The 20255-nt window shown below is 44.5% G+C and overlaps 1 protein-coding gene across 2 annotated transcripts in view; it reads right to left on the bottom strand.

Annotated features, from left to right (window-relative positions):
* The window catches only part of LOC139757276 (E3 ubiquitin-protein ligase TRIM9-like), a 157861-nt gene extending 138073 nt beyond the window's left edge, over positions 1 to 19788 (bottom strand). For both annotated transcript variants that reach the window (XM_071677622.1, XM_071677623.1), the window contains exon 1: positions 18901 to 19788. In XM_071677622.1, coding sequence (XP_071533723.1) covers positions 18901 to 19752 — 852 coding nt within the window. In that variant the 5' untranslated portion in view covers positions 19753 to 19788. The remainder of the gene's footprint in view (positions 1 to 18900) is intronic.
* Positions 19789 to 20255: the final 467 nt, after the last annotated feature.

Here is a 20255-nt window from a genome sequence, read left to right as displayed (position 1 = left end):
GTTCTATCCCTGGTTCTCCTTGCCACACAACCCTCCTGGTTCTACCGACACTCTCGCCTCAGTCCAGCTCTCCTCTGCCCCCTCGCCACAGTCGTAACTCCTCCCCTCATCATGATACAGTTTTCTCCTCTCTCAGCCAGCGGCTCTCTCACTCCTGGGGTGATCTTCCCTTTTTCTACGGCTTCATTTCCAATACTTAACATTTCCCTGGATTCTGTAATGACTTCCGTTTGTTTTACACTGATTTTTCCTTTTTCATCGACTGTTCTCTTCCTTCTATTGACACGCTTTTAGGATTATTCAACGTCGTCCTGATCAACATGCGTCAACCTTAAGTCCATCTCTTTCCCTCCCTAAACAAGCAGAGCGTCAGCATTACGCCAGGACCAGCAGCTCCCGGGCTGACATTTCCCCCGAGTTTAAAATGACCTTTCATCCAGACTCGAACCGAACGCCCCTTCAACGCAGCGCTAGACCCTCTCTATCCTTCATTGAATATTCTGGCTGGTTCGTTAATCTTCCCATTGACCAAACTCCTACTTGCTTCTCCTGACGCATGACGTCCTCTGCTGAATAATATGCCGTCATTCTGAGATATCATAGACTGAAGCGGGAATGAAATTATTGGAAAAAAGCAATATAAACAAGAAAGACAAGTGAATTAGAAAATATCTGATTCATTGTGAATATCAAAGCTTAAAAATCCGTGGCGACTGTATATGAATGAAGGAACAGTCTACTTCCCATGACATTATTCTGGATACCCGACGCTCAAAAGCTTCCCACGAAACTCCATAAAAAATGCATGGAAATTATTCAAATTCATACTCAAAGGTGGAACTTCAAAAGGTAAAATGGCGAGCCTTAATGATCTTACTTTCCCAACACCAGCCAATAAGATGACGGTAACCTTGAGTGTTAGAGTCAGGCAAGTCTTCCTCTATTAGTGTGACGTGGACCTACCCCCTAGTGTGAGCTGGGGAGCGGTACAGGCAAGTTGCAGTGAACTGAAGGAAGGCACAGTTAAGTTATAGTGAGGCAGAGGTAGTGCTGCTAGTAGACTGGAGGGGGGGAGGGGGGTTGCTGCATTTCCTGTGTGGGTATCGTTGTCAGTTTTGTTGACATAAGCTGCAGTTGTTAGTCCTGGAGCCTCGCGGGAGGTGACTGGATGGGAAATACTGCATTTCCACTATTTCATCCCCTTGAACATAACGCCAAGACCCTTAAGGAGAACGGTACGACCCCTGTACCAGACGGTACGACCCTTGTACAAGACGGTACGACCTTTGTATTAGACGGTACGACCCTTGTAAGAGACGGTACGACCCTTGTAATAGACGGTACGAACCTTGTAACAGACGGTACGACCCTTGAGGAAGTTCATGTCAAAAGTTATTTTATCATACCCAAAGGTCGCATCATTGTGCGGAAAGGATTGATCGTTCTGATCACGTTTTCAGTTTTCATTTTCATCTGATTTCCTGGTAGGGTAAGGTACCACCATACGGTACACCTGATGTTTTCCTACAAAGAAGATCCGATACAGAATTCAGTTGCACGGCTTATGGTGTCCTGACGGCCCAACCTTTATAATGAAACTGAATCCTTTGCGTATAAAACGAGCCACGGATCATTTCAGGATACATCATTAAATACGTGGCGAGTGTTTTATACGTAAAGAAAGCAAAGAGTGATTGAACGCCATATTTCCATTTTTCCCCATGACAAAATTTGGCGATGATTCGATTTTATTTTGTCTGGGAACTGTGGAGCTGAACCCCTCTCTACTGTATTTATTGAATACTCTTTGAAGCTATATTGGTGGTCGTGGGGTTGGCTATACCGAATGGAAATTGAAGTGGCGAGTTCTATTCTCCATTTTTCTCTAGCAGCTATTCTGGCAAGTCTCCCCCACGAAGAAAAAAGGGAAGGAAAATAAATTGTTGGGAAGAAGTGTTTCTCTGCAACAGTCCTCAAGCTGACTTTCTACATTCACTTCTTCGTTGGCACAATATTCTCTTATTTCTATACGTCTTATTTCACTAAATTTGCAGTATACTACGTCTTCCCGAGACCTTCATCATAATATACTAAACACAATAACGAACAAGAAACTGTTGAAAGGGAAAATATATCATTATCTATAATCTAGTACGGGATATACATCAACAAGATATGATGTCTGAAACCCATCCAGTACTTCTTTAACTGCTATGTTGCCCTCACATTAGAGTGCTGCTTGTGAGAAATGTGAATTATTGATGTAGCAGTAATGTTATGACATAATCACGAGGAATTATTAATGACTGCCGGTGTGAGAGACAATATTGGTGTATAATATTGAGGTGTGTAAAAGAGACAATTAGAGGCATTACTTACGGTGTGACGATAGTGAGGAAGAGTTACAATAAAAGTGAGAATAGTGTTGGTAGTGAAGGTGATAGTATAGGTCATGGAATAACCAGAGAAAGCAGTGCACCAACAGCCAACAATCAGGCTGTTTGTGTGTGTGGCTGGCGGCCTGCTGACGACATGGTCTCCAGCCCGGCGACCCACGGGGCTTCGTACCTGTCACAACCTGATGGTGATAATGATTGTGATTATAAAGAAGACAATGAAAAGGAGAGTTATAGGAGTGAAAACAGTAATAATGATAGTGATGATGATGAAAACTGTGATAGTGAGACGGTGATAATGATGGTCGTGCCATCTAGGTAGAGATGATGACACATACAATGAGAGGCAAGATTTGTGACCAGGCTGGTGGTGACGGCCACGATGTTTGGGTGATGGTGATATTAAGGCTGACAATAATAGCTTTGAGGGACCGATGATTATGTCTGGTGTGGGGTTGGGGGGGTTGTTGTTGGAGGAAGGAGCATAATTATGGTAATAGATTTAAGGCTTAGGAAGAGTGGAAGATTCATTAGCAAATGCTAATATGATTTGCAAGCGGGAAAAAGAGCCCAATTTGGCAGAGCTGAAGGGGTATAGTTCACTCGGCTCTGGGAATATAAAATGTTCTGTTCTTTGATACTCTAAATGAATTGTTTTACTCACAGTGTTCACTCATACTATACTGTGTTCAGTCATGCTGTACAGTGTTCACTCATACTGTACTGTGTTCAGTCATGCTGTACAGTGTTCACTCATAATGTACTGTGTTCAGTCATATGCACGAGCAATGGATATGCATACTGAGATTAAAGCGTGGAAGATATAGAATAATACAATATGATACATACAGAAGAACAAGGTATAAAGTTGAGATGCTTTACATAACTCATTATGCACGCGTTCACAACACTGCCATCTGGGACTCTATCTTTCACGGGGTTGGACATACATCTTCTATAGATATGTAAATTAAGTTTGCTTATGACCAGTCGTTCATTGCTGCAGGGTAAAGCTTCACTCGCAGCCCTACAGTGCAGTCTCTCTGCCGGCAACACAGATTTAATGCACGACGATATAACATACTGACTTAATGCACGACGATATACGGTCGGTCCGTTCCCTGCTGCAGCCTTCAAGAACGTGACAACATCTACTGGCTTCTCTCTATCTATCAGACTTTCTATAAACTTGAAATTTTGCATTTTGTTATAAATCTATAGATTTGTGGCAAACATTTAGAAAACACAAACAGAAGTCACAGAAATGAAACACATACACACACACACGCATATATATATATATATATATATGTATGAAACCACCAATAGCAAACGTCCAGCTTTAAATCGTGTGAGTGTAACAGATCAAAGGCCAAAATATACAGACGAATAACTTATAAGTCTTGAAGTTTCTGCTTGCAGGAACCATAGCACAAACCTCTACCAAATATCATCTCCACCTTTTATCACAACAACGACGGGAAATTAAACCCAGAAACATTAAAGAAAAAGACCTGCTCGACCCCTGCAGATCTACCATAACATTTGAAGAAAACAAAATTTCCTCTCACGTAAGACCTACATTAGTGTAGCGGGTGAGAGGTCTTGTGAGAGGCGTTTTTCTCCGCCACTCGCGAACCTCCGGCCACCGGCGACCTCCTCTCCCCCCGTCTCTCTTCACTCTCCCTTCCTCTCCCCGGGACTCTCCCTGCCTCTCTCCGCCACTCCACAAACAAAGGTGACTCAGGGAAGGAACACGGAACGCCAGCCGAGGAATCCAAGACGAAGAACATCCCTAAATTTCTGGATTTCGTTCACGATTTATGGAAGGAGGGACGAGGGGGGCCAGGTGAAAAATTTGATTTGAAAACGAAGGGAAGCTGGAAGTGGGAGGTAAAGATAACTTAGTACTGGGAGTTAGGGAGTGGAGGGATTGAATGTAATAAATGATTGTGGAAACGAAAAAGGAAGAGAAGGGGACAAGTTCTCTGTCTAATTAGGGTGCGCAACCCTGGGCTGTCGTTAGCTAATGCAGCTGTGTAATAAATGTAGCACACTTCTCATATATCAGACCCAAGATAACCTCAGGGCATGGGGTGACATGCTATTCAACAACAACGGAATAGGTTGAATGCCTTGGCGCTGGAGAAGGCTCTTGCACCAGGCTATGGGTCAACCTGCCCTCCAGTAACAACAGTAATGGTGGTAGAGTCTAAACACCTCGGCTGCCGCTGCAGGAGGCCCTCACACTCAATAAAACTTTGATCATGTTTTCATCATATTCTCTGTGTGTGCAGTTCCATCATACTCCCGAGGGGAGAGGACCAAGTTTCTCCCCTCTGGCCGCCCCTCCCCTACGCACCCCCGCCTCACGTGCTCCCTGGGGCGTCACACATGTGGCGAGGGGACGCACGGCCGGGCTGAGGGGCACAGAGAAAATGGATTTTTATTTCTTTTGTTAAAGATGAATTGTATTAAACATAAATAAAACATTTCATCAATCAAAAATGCATTCATGGTAGACTTTGGAAGGGGAACCTCAAGGTTGAGATGTACGTACGTAGGTACACTGGACGTGATGGAACTAGTCACTTGAGAGGAACGTGGATGTGAAGGAAACAACAGTTGGTGGGTAACAGGAATGATGATTGGTATGAAGGCCACGCGTCAGTATCATGGTTCACATGAAGCCTACCAAACCCTCCCAATGTTGAGGAACTTACGGACCATCAGTGTAGAGGAACTTACAAACCATTAGTGTAGGGGAATCTAAGGAATACCGTAGTAGAGGAACCTGGTAAACCTTGTCAGTGTACAGGAATATAGTGACCAATAGAACGAAGATTCACTATAAAGACCAATAGGAGAGTAGATAGGATGGAATTTGCTATAATAGTGACCAATGGGAGGCTCTGGATAAGAGCAATATTGATATGGGAGAATCAAAAGAGCAGGCGGAGGGGTGAGCACCAGGGGTGGGGGAGGCACAATAAGGGATTAGGGTCGTAACTGAGGGCTGGACGACCCAGGGATTCAGTAGCGGGGGTCGTAGTGAGGAGTGGACGACCTGAGGCTGGGGTGGTGGGAGTCGTTGGGGATGGTGGACCTAGGGATGGGGTCGTAAGAGTTGTGTGTGTGGGGAGGAAATATTGATGTAGCACAACACTTGTGGATCTAATTCGATCACTGAACTGTGAGGAACAGCGTCTCCCACACCTACGATGGCGCATGTCAGCAGCAGCAGCAGGGATGGCGTATGGTTGCTGACAGTTGTGGCGCTAGTCATGGTAGTGTCAGCTGCTGGTCTGCTATATGGTCGCCCATTACAGGCTTCTGTATATTTATAAAGGAAGAGGCTGAAGACGATCAAGGCTCCGGGGGGGGGGGGGGTGTCAAATCCCCCACCGTGGACGCTCCATTAGGTTTGGTCTAAACAGCCTAAATGGTTTTAATATCTGAAGTTTGGGGCAAAACTCTGAAGAAAATCTTCAAGGGAAGTAGTTAGTATGTTTGTCTAACAATAATTACATATAAAAACTTTATCCATTAAGGTATCAACATGGTAATTTATCTAAATTAACTCTACTAATTGTTTAAGATGATACAAACTTTTCTTCCAAGACGTTATCTGTACACAGGAGGTAAGTGTTAAGCTTAACTCGACCGACAAAGAGATTTTTACTTTCTGATCTTATTGACTCAAGTGCTTCTCTGGAGGCCTTGTTGTTGTTGTTGCCAGAGTTACCAAGTCGTGAGTGTCACACTGGGGAAGTGCAAGTCCATTTAATGATTCGCGGCTTCACTGTGTACTCACAGTTGTGTTTTTAAAGAGGATGGTCCATACAAGTGTGTGTGTGTGTGTGTGTGTGTGTGTGTGTGTGTGTGTGTGTGTGTGTGTGTGTGTGTGTGTGTGTGTGTTGTCTGCCAAAGTTACAGAAAACTGAATTCTGCTTTGCACTGTTTCACCTCTGAAATGAAAATATGAAAGAATAATGTCGGGCTTAAAATGACGAGACATCCTCTCTCTCTCTCTCTCTCTCTCTCTCTCTCTCTCTCTCTCTCTCTCTCTCTCTCTCTCTGTAAACTTGCTACAGGAAACATTGTCTTTTGTGTATGGTCTGGCCTAACATGTAGTTCCTGCGACTTCAACAAAAGCTTCCTAATCCTTCCAACTACCGATCTCTCTGTCGTCTTAGTGTTATCTTGTTGAGTTAAACTAATCCTTCCTCTGGATGTATTTCCCTCACAACGTCACATAACTCACAACACAACACCACTTGACAGAAAACTCATATACCCGAAACAACAGCATCCCATTACAGGTGCATGACAGATGCATTACAGGTGCATGACAGATGCGTTACAGGTGCATGACAGATGCGTTACAGGTGCATGACAGATGCATTACAGGTATATGACAGATGCATTACAGGTGCAAGTGAAGAAAATGTCCTGTAGTGTGCATCATGGTTATGTCTTGCTCTCCTGCACGATACCTCTGGTCGTGATGCCTGCTATATCATCCATTCCCTAAGGCTTTATCAACACGTTCAAGACGCAGTTTATGGAACATCAATACACCTCTTAATAAGGCTTCACTCGGGGAGCTCATAAGGCTTCGAATAAGTGAACTCCTTCGTTAATAGGATTTTCAAGGTCCACAGCAGTGGGAGGTATAAGGCTTGAGAGCGCCACCCTCTGTGTGAATATGTAGTACAATATGTAGTACGATACATATGATTTGATAACTGAAAACGTTGATACAAAACAATCATCCTATACATTTTTCTCATTTATATGCAAGCGTGATCACAGTAATAATCTATATGCACGCATGGTGGTCATGATAATTCAAAATTATGAAAAATGGAAACTATGTCACCTAGTTTATCTCTGTAATTTCAACCTTCTGAACTTGTGCTTGACGACACGACTCTTGAGCATGTCGGCACGACTCTTGAATACGACCATACGACCCTTGGAATATGATAGCCTGGCGGGTCAGGTCCTCATACACAAGGGTGGCAGCGTCGTGGTCGATGGTCGTGCTCAGACACTGGCAGGAGAGACCGACTCTCCTGCCACAGACTATCACAGACAAGCAAAGTGCCGCGGACTGCTTAGGAATGTGATGGAACCTGGACGCCTCCTGCGGTTGGACGAGGACCTAATCCTTGGTCAACATCTTCAGGATCAGGAGGAGTGACTTCTGATCGTCCTGCCAGAGACACCCTCGCTTCTTCACACACGCTAAATTACTCTTGTGAAAATAAACCACCGATCTTTATCAGGATTTATTGCACCAGCGAACTCTGGGTTGCGACATTGCCCAAGAAGAACTCCAAGACTTCACGTAACTCGCCAGTGGTTGACGACCAGCTTTTGATACCACTGGTTAAGGTTGAGAGATAAAAAGAAGACTTAAAGACTCCAGGAACACAAGTGATTGACTGCTCGAGACCGATGCCAGTGATTGATGATAACAAATAACAAAAACACTTTTGCAATGCCATAAAAGTTCCACATCATTTGTTATTTTCAGACAGTTCTCCACGTTACAGCATCTATAATACCCTAAAAAAGCGTTTTACTTTCTGAAGTTTAGTTAACCTAGCTGGGTAAGAGCCTCCCCTAGCCTGGGCTGTCATCGGCTATAATGGAGGAGACAGAGGGTGTAGGACTCACCATGGGGGCTGTCACTCTCAGCTTGCAGCAGTGTAAACGTTGGTGTCCCCTGAGGTGGGCATGATGCACGCGGGGACCACTCGTGTTTCCCTCCCGTCCCCTGAACGTGGCTGTAAACACAAGACCGCCACCTACAGCTGGTCTGCTGCCTCTCTTCCCTTGCGACTGACTGTAAACACCAGACCAGCTGCTAAAGCTGCAGGTTTCAACACCAGACTTGTAGGTAAAGCTGGTCTGTTGCCCTCCTCTGCTAATCTTGCTCTTGTTGCTCTGATCCCAGGCCGACTGTCCCTTCCGAATGGTCTGCTGCACATCCCCGGCCAACTATCCTCCCCGACTAGTACATCCCTGACCACTATCCCCGGATGGTTTGAGGCTATCCCTCCAACACTCGGGGCTGGAAGCCCGTACACGGTATTCAGTCCAATTTCGAATGTTTTGATTACAGTTTTAATTACCTCTGCTTTCCCGTCGCTTCCACCGTTCCAGCTTAGCTGCTGCGCCACTCGTCCAGAACCAAGCTTCGCTACAACTTGGAGTTTCAAGCTTGAAGCTGTATCCTTCCTCTCAGTCTAGCAATTGGAGTAGAGAGTCGGTCTTGCAGTTTTGTTAACACAGACTTCGAAAACTCCACACTGTAGGTGGAATTCCAGTCGCTAAATCTTTTTGATATACAATACACAGGCAATTATGTAGTGGGTAGGGGAGGCGAACGAAGGGTGAGCAGTGATCCGTACCACACATCTCCTGGCATCGTTTATTACTTCACTGTCATACACCGTTGGCGTCACCCGAGGCATTCAGATTACGTAGAAGATATGGTTGTATCTGGATCCTCGGCTTTCTGATCCTAGTGTTGGGGGACAAGTACTCTCTCCGTCCAGACAGGATCTTTTTTTTTTTTTATCATGATTTAGTTTAAATATTCTCCTAAGTACTTATAAACTTGCGTCACACGATTCGTGAGTTATATTTTAGGTCACAACACTTGTGAGTTATCGTCTCATAAACCAAGTTCCCCACAGACTATACCATTCGCTTACGTCACTTCTAACCCATATCCATTCCTTGTATATTATCCTCTCCCACTTACCATCTCCCCTCCTGCCCTCCCTCTCTATAGGCTTTCCGCCCCTCCCTCCCTGGAGTACACCAGGGGGAGGCAGGACCCTCCATCCCAGGGGTACTCCAGGGGGAGGCTAGACTCTCCCTCCCAACCTGGGGTACTCCAGGGGAGGCTGGAATGAGTCATCGTTGGGGTGGGGGACCCCCAGATCAGCCCCTTTATTGCCTGGGTGGGTGATCAGGAGGCCTAGTGCGGCTGTAGGCCGCAGGCTGGTGGTGGGTGGAGGCTGGGGTGTGGGTGGGTGGAGGGTGGAGTGGTGCGTGGATGAGACAGAGCTGCTGGAAGGTTAGGACAGGAGGTAACTGTGAGTAGAATTGATGTTAACATGAAGGGTAGGATACACTACAGTTGTGGTGATGTGAGGGTTAGCTGGGGGTGAGGTTATGTTCAGTTGTGGTGATCAGTTGCTTTAGACTTTTCCTTTAAAGTTCGTAACCAATATTTAAGAAGGCATGGCTATTAATAATATCCACAGGAGATACTAATATTTGAAACGAAAAATTTACATATCAGTTTGATGAATTCTTTAATGAAGTTGTGGTTTCTGAAAGGAACCGTAAAAAATCGTGTAAAACATTGCGACGTGTCCAGAAAATATAGAATTGTAAACAAAATCATGGGTTAACTGAAGACAAATTCCAAACACAAAGGTAAACAAGGCGGAGGGAAGCGTGTGAGGGGCCGATCCTCGAGCTGTGGTGGCGATGGTGGCTCCAGTGCCCACATGCCCTCCGACGGTCACACTGTCCACCACTCCTGCCCTCCTACAGTCCTTCTTTCCAACAATCTCTCTTCTTCCCTCCAACGGTACCGCTCTCCAACACGCCCCCTACAAACGTCCAGCCATCGAACACCCTCTCTCTCTCTCTCTCTCTCTCTCTCTCTCTCTCTCTCTCTCTCTCTCTCTCTCCCTAAACGCTCCTGTCCGCCAACAGTTCTATCCTCCAACAGTCTAGTTTTCCAACACTCACTCCTTCCAACACTTCCTCCCTCCAACAAATCCTTATGTAAATACTGATGAAAAAGAAACACAAACCCATAAATTTTCTGTATAATGATATCGCCTCTATGTCAACCACTTTTTCCTCCAGGGATTTTGTTCCCTTTCCTCCAGAGGTTTAATTCCCCTTCCTCTAGGGGTTTGATTCCTTTTCCTCCAAGGGTTTAATATCTCCTCCTTCAGAGGTTTTAACCATTTTCCTCCAGGGTTTCATCCCCGTTTCTGCAGGGCTTTATTCCCTTTCCTCCAGGGATGAAACTCCCCTTCCTCCTCCTCCTGTGGTTTAACTCCTTTTAATATCTTCTTCCATTAGCAGGAGTTCTATGTTCTTTACTACCTACGTTCTCTGTCACCACAGCTTCACGTTATCTACCACAGCAATTCTACGTTCTCTACCACAGTTCTATGTTCTCTTCTACCACAGCTTGTTTCTAAAACTACAGTTCTACGTTCTCTACTCCCACAGCCTCACGTTCTCTAATACCATAGCTCTACACTCTGTTCTGCTACAGCTTTACACCACAACCATAGCTCTACGTTTTCTACCACAGTTTTAGTTTAATACTACAGTTCTGCATACCTTACAATCACAGCTCTACGTTCTCTACCACACTCTACCTCTAGAGCTTTACATTACCACACCTCAGCTTACTTTCCATATTCCTTACCCGTCTGTAGTACAGACTATGCCATGTGTCTATCTTACCGTGATCCGGGTATTTCTCGAGAACTACTGCACACTGAGCCAAATGCTCAACTCTAAACACAAAGAAATTGGCCAGCAAACTTCCAGTATAAAATAATGTCTTTGTTATCTGGATTTACAAGAAATCCGTTGGTTCATCATAGCTGTAATTTAGATGCCATTTATATTTTTCTTTCATGTTCCATCAGGTTTTCGTAAATATTCCTATTTCCTCTCCTCAAATATTCTAATTTTATCTTGTCAAGTATTCCAGTTTCTTATACTCAATCATTCCTCTTCTTATCGGCAATCATTATAGATTCTCTCGTCAAATATTGCCATTTCGTCTCTTCAAATATTCCAGTTCTGTTCCACCAAATACTCAGTTTTTGTCTCGTTAAATATTCCAACACTGTATCGTCAAATATTCCAATTTTCTCTCGTCAAATATTCTCTGTCTCGTCTCGACAACTACTCCAATTTCGTCTCGTTGAATATTCCAATATAAGTCTCGTCAGCTGGCCATTCTTCCCGCGTCATAATCCCGCTGACCCGCACTACAATAACCATACATAACTCTCCCTCTGTTTGCTCAGAAAACACTCAGAGTCTACCCCAGTCCGGCGGACCCTCAGACGGGAGTCCGGGTTGTGCTGAATGGGCCTCTGATCCCGTCCTGCTAAGGTCGAGGTTCTTATGTTGCGATTAGAGGAATTTCGGTCTCACTGCAAGTCGTGAGATGGTAAGGAAAGTGGTTAGTTTAGAGGGCTACCTGAGTGAATGACTCACGGGTAAATAATGGTCCAGTATGTTGCCTGGTTCACAGGACTCGATCCACCAGTCTTTCCCGCTGTTCTACCTGCACCACGTGGGTGACACTAGACCAGCCAGCGTCACATTCTGGATGAGTCCCCAGACAGAGGCATGTCCTCTTGGCTGAGACAGGCCAGTCACCTCTGAGGTCGCTGATGACCACCAGGTCAGTGCTAGAGTAAGCAGACTCATGGTAAAGCTGGACCAACAGGGACCACAACAATCATCACTACTATTAAGCTATACACCAAACACCCCCTACCCCTTACTAGCCTAATGGGTTGGCGCAAAGGGTCTCTGGGCTCCCGTGTTGCGCGTCACGAAGAGTAAATATTACAGGATGACGCCTGTGCCTCGCCTGTTCCTGGACAAATACCTGGCGGGGTCGTACGGCTCCGACAGCTGAGGTGATGTAAACACCAAAGCTCCTTACCCCGGCCTTTGAGGCACATGAGTGTAAACAGACCGTAAACTCGGGCACTCGCCTCCACCTCGCCATTTACCAAAAGCACTTAATTGTTTCTCCAACTGAAGATAGAAACTTGTGCACACAACGTCAAACCAGGTCGTGCTAATATTGGTGTTTTTGGCTTATATACAGTGAGGCTTCCTTGCGTAGGTGAGTGAGCCTGCACCTTGCTGGCAGACGAGCCTGCGCCTTACTGACAGGCGAGCCTGCACCATAAATACTGGTGTGTGGTACTTCATAACACAGGTGAGTCTACACTCTAGGAACTGCCTCTAGCAACTCAGGCCATAAGTGAGCCTGTGCCCCAAGGGGTGACCTTGGCACCTAAGGTGACTACGTGGAGGGTACATGAAAATAACAGCAAACGTCTGGAAAGAACAACACACTCTCAACTGAACCATAAAAATGAAACACAAAATACTTGAGATGTGTTGCGTGTGTTCTTGGGAGAGAAGGTGATTTCATACTCAAGGTATATAAATATAACACTGCAACAGCTATGCAACAACATAATTATATGTTACAAATAATCATTGACAAAATACGACAATTAGTAGTACAAGAGACTTTGTTGTGTAAATATTGTAATCAATAAATCAACTGAACTGAAAGAACACTACAGTAGTGTACTACAACACTCTCACTCCTGCATGTGTGACTTAGTTCCATTGTACGATGGAAGCCCTTATTAAATGACAGTACTCTATGTGATACAGTATTGTATTCGACACAACTATCGAGATACAGTGCTGAATTCGACACAAATCTTTATTTGACAATTAGCACTGGACACAAGTCCATTCAGGAAGCTATCATATTAAACAGACCATTCCATTCGACACAGGATCTATTCGACGATACTGTATTTAACAGCACACTTTATTCAACACAGTCTTTATATAGCATTTCATCTAACAAAGTACTGAAGCTGACACAAGAATGCATTCGAATGAACTATATATTCGACAAAGGAATGTACCTGACGCAACAATATATTTGACGCAGGAATGCAGTCAAAACAGCATATATTGGATGCCATTTTACGTACCTACCTCATCACACCACACCTAAATCATCTCTGGTCAAAGCCAATGACTATATGATCGACTTGGTCTAATCATTTCCCACAGTTCCCCACACATGGTCACGCACTCTCCACCACAACCCTTTCCTCACAACATTAACAACCCTACCAATATTTTCCCCACCCCTTACGTCACTGTTTGAACAAGTACAATAGTAACCTTATGCATGTAATGGATGAGTCACTTGACCACTCTTCACATAGAAGTGTTTACAAAGTGCACCAAATCAGCAAGGCTCTGGTTGTTAAGTGGGCAGCTTCCAATAGTTTGGTCGACCAACGACCAAACTCAGCAGCCTGGCTGGTAGAGACCCGAAAACTACTTTAGGTATACTCCAGGTGTGTTTCTAACCAATATCATTCCCTTGAGTACAACGGTACGACTCTTGGGTATGATGGTCTGGCCAGGCCATCATACCAAAGGGTCGTGCCGTCGTGCTCAAGAATCGTACCATCCTGCTCAAAGGGTCAAGAACCGTAACATTCCATGTCATCTACATCAAAATCCTTCACCATCGCAACAGTCACACTTATAACAGAGCAACAAATACTTACATACATACATACAGTTTTCTACACTACACAATACCCACCAGTGTACTCAACTATCTTCACCACCGAACTATACTCCTACCACACCACCGCTCCACCACACTGCTAAACTGTCACCACAGAAAACACATCAAACCCTCCATAACAGACCTTTCATCAAACCTTGGGAAAAAAATTAAGTCTTTATCCGGTGGACATTCATTGCTTGTGGGGCCGTGGCCAGACTAAACCAATGGACCCATTCCAAAGGACAAAAGGAAAAAATTGAGCAGTCTCGTGAACGCCGTCAGGAAGCAATTGTGAAAGATATTTTTCACCTCATAACTGAAAATAGTTGAGAATCTTTATATTCCAAAGGCCAAAAGAAACTCCTGGAGTTCAAGAAATGAGAAAATAAATATAGTGGCAAGTTGAGGAAGTCATTGAGGAACAAGTGTAGATACTTCAAGACTGAGAGAGTTCTTGCTGTCCACATTGTTGACAAAAAGATAAAATATTGCCAAGAAGCGAACAATACATGGAGTGGTGAGAGATCTCTTTACTATCATTATTATCATTATTATTTTCTTATATAAGAAACTGTGTTGAGGACACGATCCTGGGACCGCTGGATCCTGGAAGGCCCAGAATATCATCCAGAGCAACCTTCTCACCATCTCACCAAACAGTACAACGATTCCACTATAACCAGAACATTATTGTTCACTTCCCGACATACAAAATTTACTATAATTTAAGAAAATAAAACAGTATTCATCAGCAACACTTCCGTTTCATCTCCAAACCAATGCAAATACAACACTTTACGAGTCAACACAAAAGCAACAAGTATACACAAGGATTACAAAATCTCACTAAGAAGCAAAACACAGGGTCTATCACTTCTTCAGCAATTGAACGGTCATTTCTTCAACAATGACAACCCCTAAGTCACCATAATAATTCACAAATACAAACAGTCTCTTCACCGACTTCATGATCACCTCGCTAAAACCTCTCCATCAAAACAGTACAATCACTCACCAACAGTGAAGCATGATCAACTCACCAGCAAACAAATCTCTCCACCAACACATTACAGTCACCTCACCAACAATCATCAGTCAACACAGTCATCCTACCATCACTACATAATCACCGCAGGACTCCCTGTCTTTCACAATCTCCTTCCGTCTCGTCAACATTACCAGCCATCTCCTCACTATCAACAACCGTCTCGTCACCATCACCAGCCGTCTCAGCCACACCTCACAGTCTGTAAGAGCTCTTGAAACAGCCTACGTGGGTGTGAGGGGAATGTGGGGAATATACACATGGCCGATGTGTGTACCCTTGTGGGATGCTGTGTGTGTGTGTGTGTGTGTGTGTGTGTGTGTGTGTGTGTGTGTCCTCACATTTCCTCATAAACAGCATACATTTCCCGTCATACATTTCATGCATATACAGACTGGCATGCTCCCTCGTCTGAGATCTAGTTCCTGATTTCAATAAAACAATGAATACTTACATTTTCATCATATATAGAATACCTAACAATATGAATAGCATACATATCATTATACAAAGTATACATATTATACATAGCATATCTATCACTGTACATAGAATTTCTATCTTTGTATACAGTATTTCCATCATTATACACATCATCCTTCACCATACACATATATACACAGCACAAATTTCATTACAGATATCATGCACATCATTATACATAGTATACCTATCATTATATTTAATATACCCATCATTATGCAAAGTATATCCATCATTATACATAGTATAGTATACCCCTCATTATACACAGCATATTAAACTAAAGCTTTATACAGATATTCCATCTCTTGTTGAGTAGTTCACTTCACAATATTTGCATTAATTTGGTAAACAGTTTGATCAAAGTGCCTCATTTAATTATCTTTTTTTTCATTGATAAATTCATCCACAAAACATTCACATTTTCTGCATGACTATGTTAATGAATATCAAGTGAGTATTTGGCGAATATGTGACTCACTGTGGTATATTGACCGGTGGGGCTACTTGGAACGTGTCACCAGGGCGATATAGCCAAGTTTCACTCCTTCATCTGGCATTGTGATGCACATTTTCTTTTCAAACGTTGTGAAGATATGCTTCTGGCAGCTTGGAGAGATAAATAAGAAGATAGACAGATAGATGTACAGATAGATGTACAGATAAAAAGATTGATAAATCGATATGATGTGTGATGGGAAAACAACTCACGGATATGTAGACAGATAAATACCCATGAATTAACTCAGATTACAAGTCGAGGCTATGTAAACGGATACTTAGACGTGACCTGTCTCTTACACATCATATACATCAGAAGTGACCTGTCTCTTACACATCATATACATTAGAAGTGACTTGTCTCTTACACATCATATACATCCTCTACACGAAGAATCAATGAATAATAAAAAAAACATAATAAATAAGAATAACCTGAAACTTAATTCATTGATCTTATGAGAACAATGATAGAAATGAAAGAAAATTACAGGAACAGAGCACTTAAGAATGGAGTCAAGATGGAATAAGATTGAAGAACCTCTTTGCACACCATAACAAGGTAAGGGAATGATCATTAAAGTAACAGCAAGTGATCTTCATTCATAAGTTATCTTCATTTCTTATGAGGCAGTAATGAAGCGTTTATATCAAAGGATAACCTTAGGAATAGAACTGGTAAGTAAATAAGTAAGCAAATAAGTAAAAACATAAGTAACTGAGCAATCCCTCGTAACCTGAACGTTTCCTTCAGATTGTAACCCAACCCTTCACTTTCCATCATCAACCTTCTATCTTCTCTCCCCACCCTTCCATTTCCCCACCATCAACCGTCTATCTTCTCTCCCCACCCTTCCATTTCCACTCCATCAACCGTCTATCTTCTCTCCCCACCTTTCCATTTCCCTTCATCAACCATCTATCTTCTATCCCCACCTTTCCATTTCCCTTCATCAACCATCTATCTTGCCTCACTACCCTTCCATTTCCCGTCATCAACCATCTATCTTGCCTCACTACCCTTCTATTTCCCGTCATCAACCATCTATCAATCAACTTCCCGCCTGAGGAAGGCGCAAGGATCCTGCCTGTGGCTGGGCGGTATATATGGCTCCTCAAGGAAAGATTTTATTAATTACTGGACATTAATCAACTGGTGGCTGGACGGTGTTCAAGATGATATGTCTTTGTACTGAGGCTGGGGAGGTAATGGATGTGGGAGGTGTAGATGGGGAGGGTTATGTGTGTAGATAAGTTATATATCAACCATTCTGTGGCAGGATATCAACGATTGCATGTTATGAACAATTGTACATTAAGATATCAGTAGTTCTACTAAAACATATCAACATTTTTCTGGTAGGATAACACGCAATCATCCTGAGAGAACAGACCTCTGTTATCGGCAGGATAGCACACGTCACTCGTCCTTGAAAAAGACCGGCACTACGGTCTGTGGCTCATGTTAAGGACGCACCTCCATCCAATCAGCTAAATTACTCCCATTCTTCACACTTATATATAAAACCTTCACTTCTGAGATACAGAAAAACGTACCCCACGCCTGACAAGTGTAGTGATATGAAAAAGAAGAGACTCGAGGGAGAAATTTTGTTCAGACGAGAAGTTTACGTCGAGAGAAAACGCTTTCGGTTGTCAACTTGTGTAAATATCTAAACAAAAAAAAAAAGTAGAGAAAACGTCTACAGTTCTTAAGTTGTGAAAACGTTCTCAACAACGTCGAGAAAAAACGTTGCAAGTCGTCAGTTTCTGTAACAACATCGAGAAGTAAACGTTTTCATTGTTAACTTGTGAAGACGTTTTTAACAACATTGAGAGGTAACCATTTTCTCTAATTGACCTCGGAAAACGTTTTTAGCCACTACAAGAAGTGAACATTTCATCGTCAACTTATGAAAACGTTTTCAAAAACGTTCAGAAGGTACGTTTTTTGTTGTTCGAGTGTTGCCACGATTGCTGTTTGTTGGCTGAATGTGACAACAAGACGATGCGTCACTGGCCAGACAAGTCTTCCACGACACATTGTGTAAAAAGGTCGTCCATGACAAACATGTCACAAACAAATCTTCCAAAACAACAAACATACTGTAAACAAGGTTGAGAATTTTACATTTGTATATTATTTATAAGAAACAAATTTCAAAGGTCTATATCAGTACGGATGCATGATTATGTAACAGCCAGTAAATGTTGACAAAATAAATCTTGAGTCCTCTATGGACTGGTAGATTAATCTGTTACCATCTGCTTGAGGAAAACATTAAAAGAAATCGATATAGTTTGATGAGAACGTATACTGCCCAGTGATGATATACCACACTATTCCTAATTTCACTTGAATATCATAACATTGCACTCCCATCAAATAACACAGCACTACCATCAAATAACATAGCACTGTCACCCAATAATATAGCACTGTCATCCCATAATATAGCACTGCCATCCTATAATATAGCACTGCCATCCCATAATATAGCACTGCCATCCTATAATATAGCACTGCCATCCCATAATATAGCACTGCCATCCCACAATATAGCACTGCCATCCCATAACATAGCACTGCAATCCCTAAATACAGCATTGCCATTATACAGAGGAAAAATTATTGCATGTTTTTGTGTGTTATCAATCAGCAAGTGAGCTGCTGGATCTTTTCTTATGAGACTATAAAGAAAATCCGGTTCTTTAATAATAAGACATAACTTTCACGGGAAAATTCGAACTAAATCCGTGAAAAAAGACAATTTAAAGTACAAGGTCTTCGGATACAGGGATCAGGGGTCCCAGGATACAGAAGCTGGGGTCCCTGCATACAGAGGTAGGGGGTTCTTAGGATACATGGGTTGGGGGTCCGAGGATTCAAGGGTTTTGTCCCGGGTTGGGGTCCTAGGATTCAAGGGTTTTGTCCCAGGTTGGGGGTCCTAGGATTCAAGGGTTTTGTCCCTAGGATTGAGATGCTAGGATCCTAGGACACACGGGCTAGCGGATGTGACACTGAGACATGATACGTGGTGTGTGTAACATACCTTATGGGTCTTGGCCAGGTTATCCAAGGGCTGGAGGTCGTGTTGGGAATGGCCCGGGCCACACTCCCAGCACCCAGACCAGCGGCAGACCAGGCAGTAGAGGGTGGGCCGCTCCCCGTGGGCCGCACACACCTCGGCCCCCCCGGGGACGGGAGGGCCCCCTAATGGAGTAACGGGGCCCAGTGTGTGGGTGGCTAGGGGCCCTCGGGGCGGGTGGCAGGAGGTGAGGCAGGGCCCGCAGTACAGGACCTGGCACTGCTGACACTCGGTGGTGGCGGGGCGCGGCGGGCCCTCACAGAGCTGGCAGGGCGGCAGGGTGGCAGGAGTGCCACTACTGCTGCAGGGGATGGCGTTGCCACCCTCTGCCACCACGGCCGGGTCGCCCCGCTGACGGGCTATGATCCTGGTCATGGCGGTGTAGCGGGGCAGGTCAGCCGCCGCCCCGGGACCCAAGGCTGACACCTTGAGACACACGGGGCAGCGGACCCCCTGCTGCTGCTGCTGCTGCTGCTGTTGCTGCTGTTGCTGCTGACCCTGCTGCTGCCCGTCGCTCCCACCGCCCTCACAGTTCACCGTCGTCTCAGGACTACTGAGGTACGAGGTCGGCCTTGAGGCCACTACCACTCCGCTGTCTGTCTCACTATACACGGAGGCTTTGTCGCTGTCAGCGCCTCCGTCAGGCGGGTCAGGATCATGGCCCGGAGGCCCCGCCTGCTGCTCAGCTAGCAGGGCCTGTACGCCCTTCTGTATACTACATGCACACTTTAAACACAAGGCGTGTAAGCACGGTAGGAGCACCGGGTCAGTGAAGGTGGTCGCACACACTGGACACCGTAGCTCCTCCTCCATCATCGACGATGGCTGGCGCAACACTGAAGGCTCAGTCCATCCGCGACCCTCGGCTCTGGCCAGGAGACTCGCTGCCCCCACAGCCGGCGCGCCGGTGAGCCTACACCCAGGCCCGCATGCGCGCACGTACCACAACAAGACTCGTGGTCGGACCCCAGCAGTCGGGCGGACGTGCGATAGGCAGCTCGTGCCAGTTGAGCTGCACGTGATGACACGTGAAACACCATCAAAGGTCATGAAATGTTTCTGTCGCACGACACGAGTCACTACTGTTGTTTACGGTGATTATGGTCTTTACACACGACACTGGAGCAGTCAAACCTGCCGCAACGCACCACCAACAAAAGCGAACAATTCTTAATTACAGACCAACCGACCAGTTCCCCTCAACTTATAAACTTATTGTGATTCAGTCCAACAGGAAACCGCCCAACGAATCACAAACTGCGGACACACATCCTTGCTACCAGTGACGCAGGTTCTACATGATATGCGAAAGCAAACAT

Source organism: Panulirus ornatus, chromosome 25, assembly GCF_036320965.1.
Source record: "Panulirus ornatus isolate Po-2019 chromosome 25, ASM3632096v1, whole genome shotgun sequence".
In the NCBI taxonomy this organism is placed as follows: Eukaryota; Metazoa; Arthropoda; class Malacostraca; order Decapoda; family Palinuridae; genus Panulirus; species Panulirus ornatus.
The sequence above is the reverse complement of the archived record's forward strand: the minus strand, read 5'-3'. Positions and strand labels throughout refer to the sequence as shown.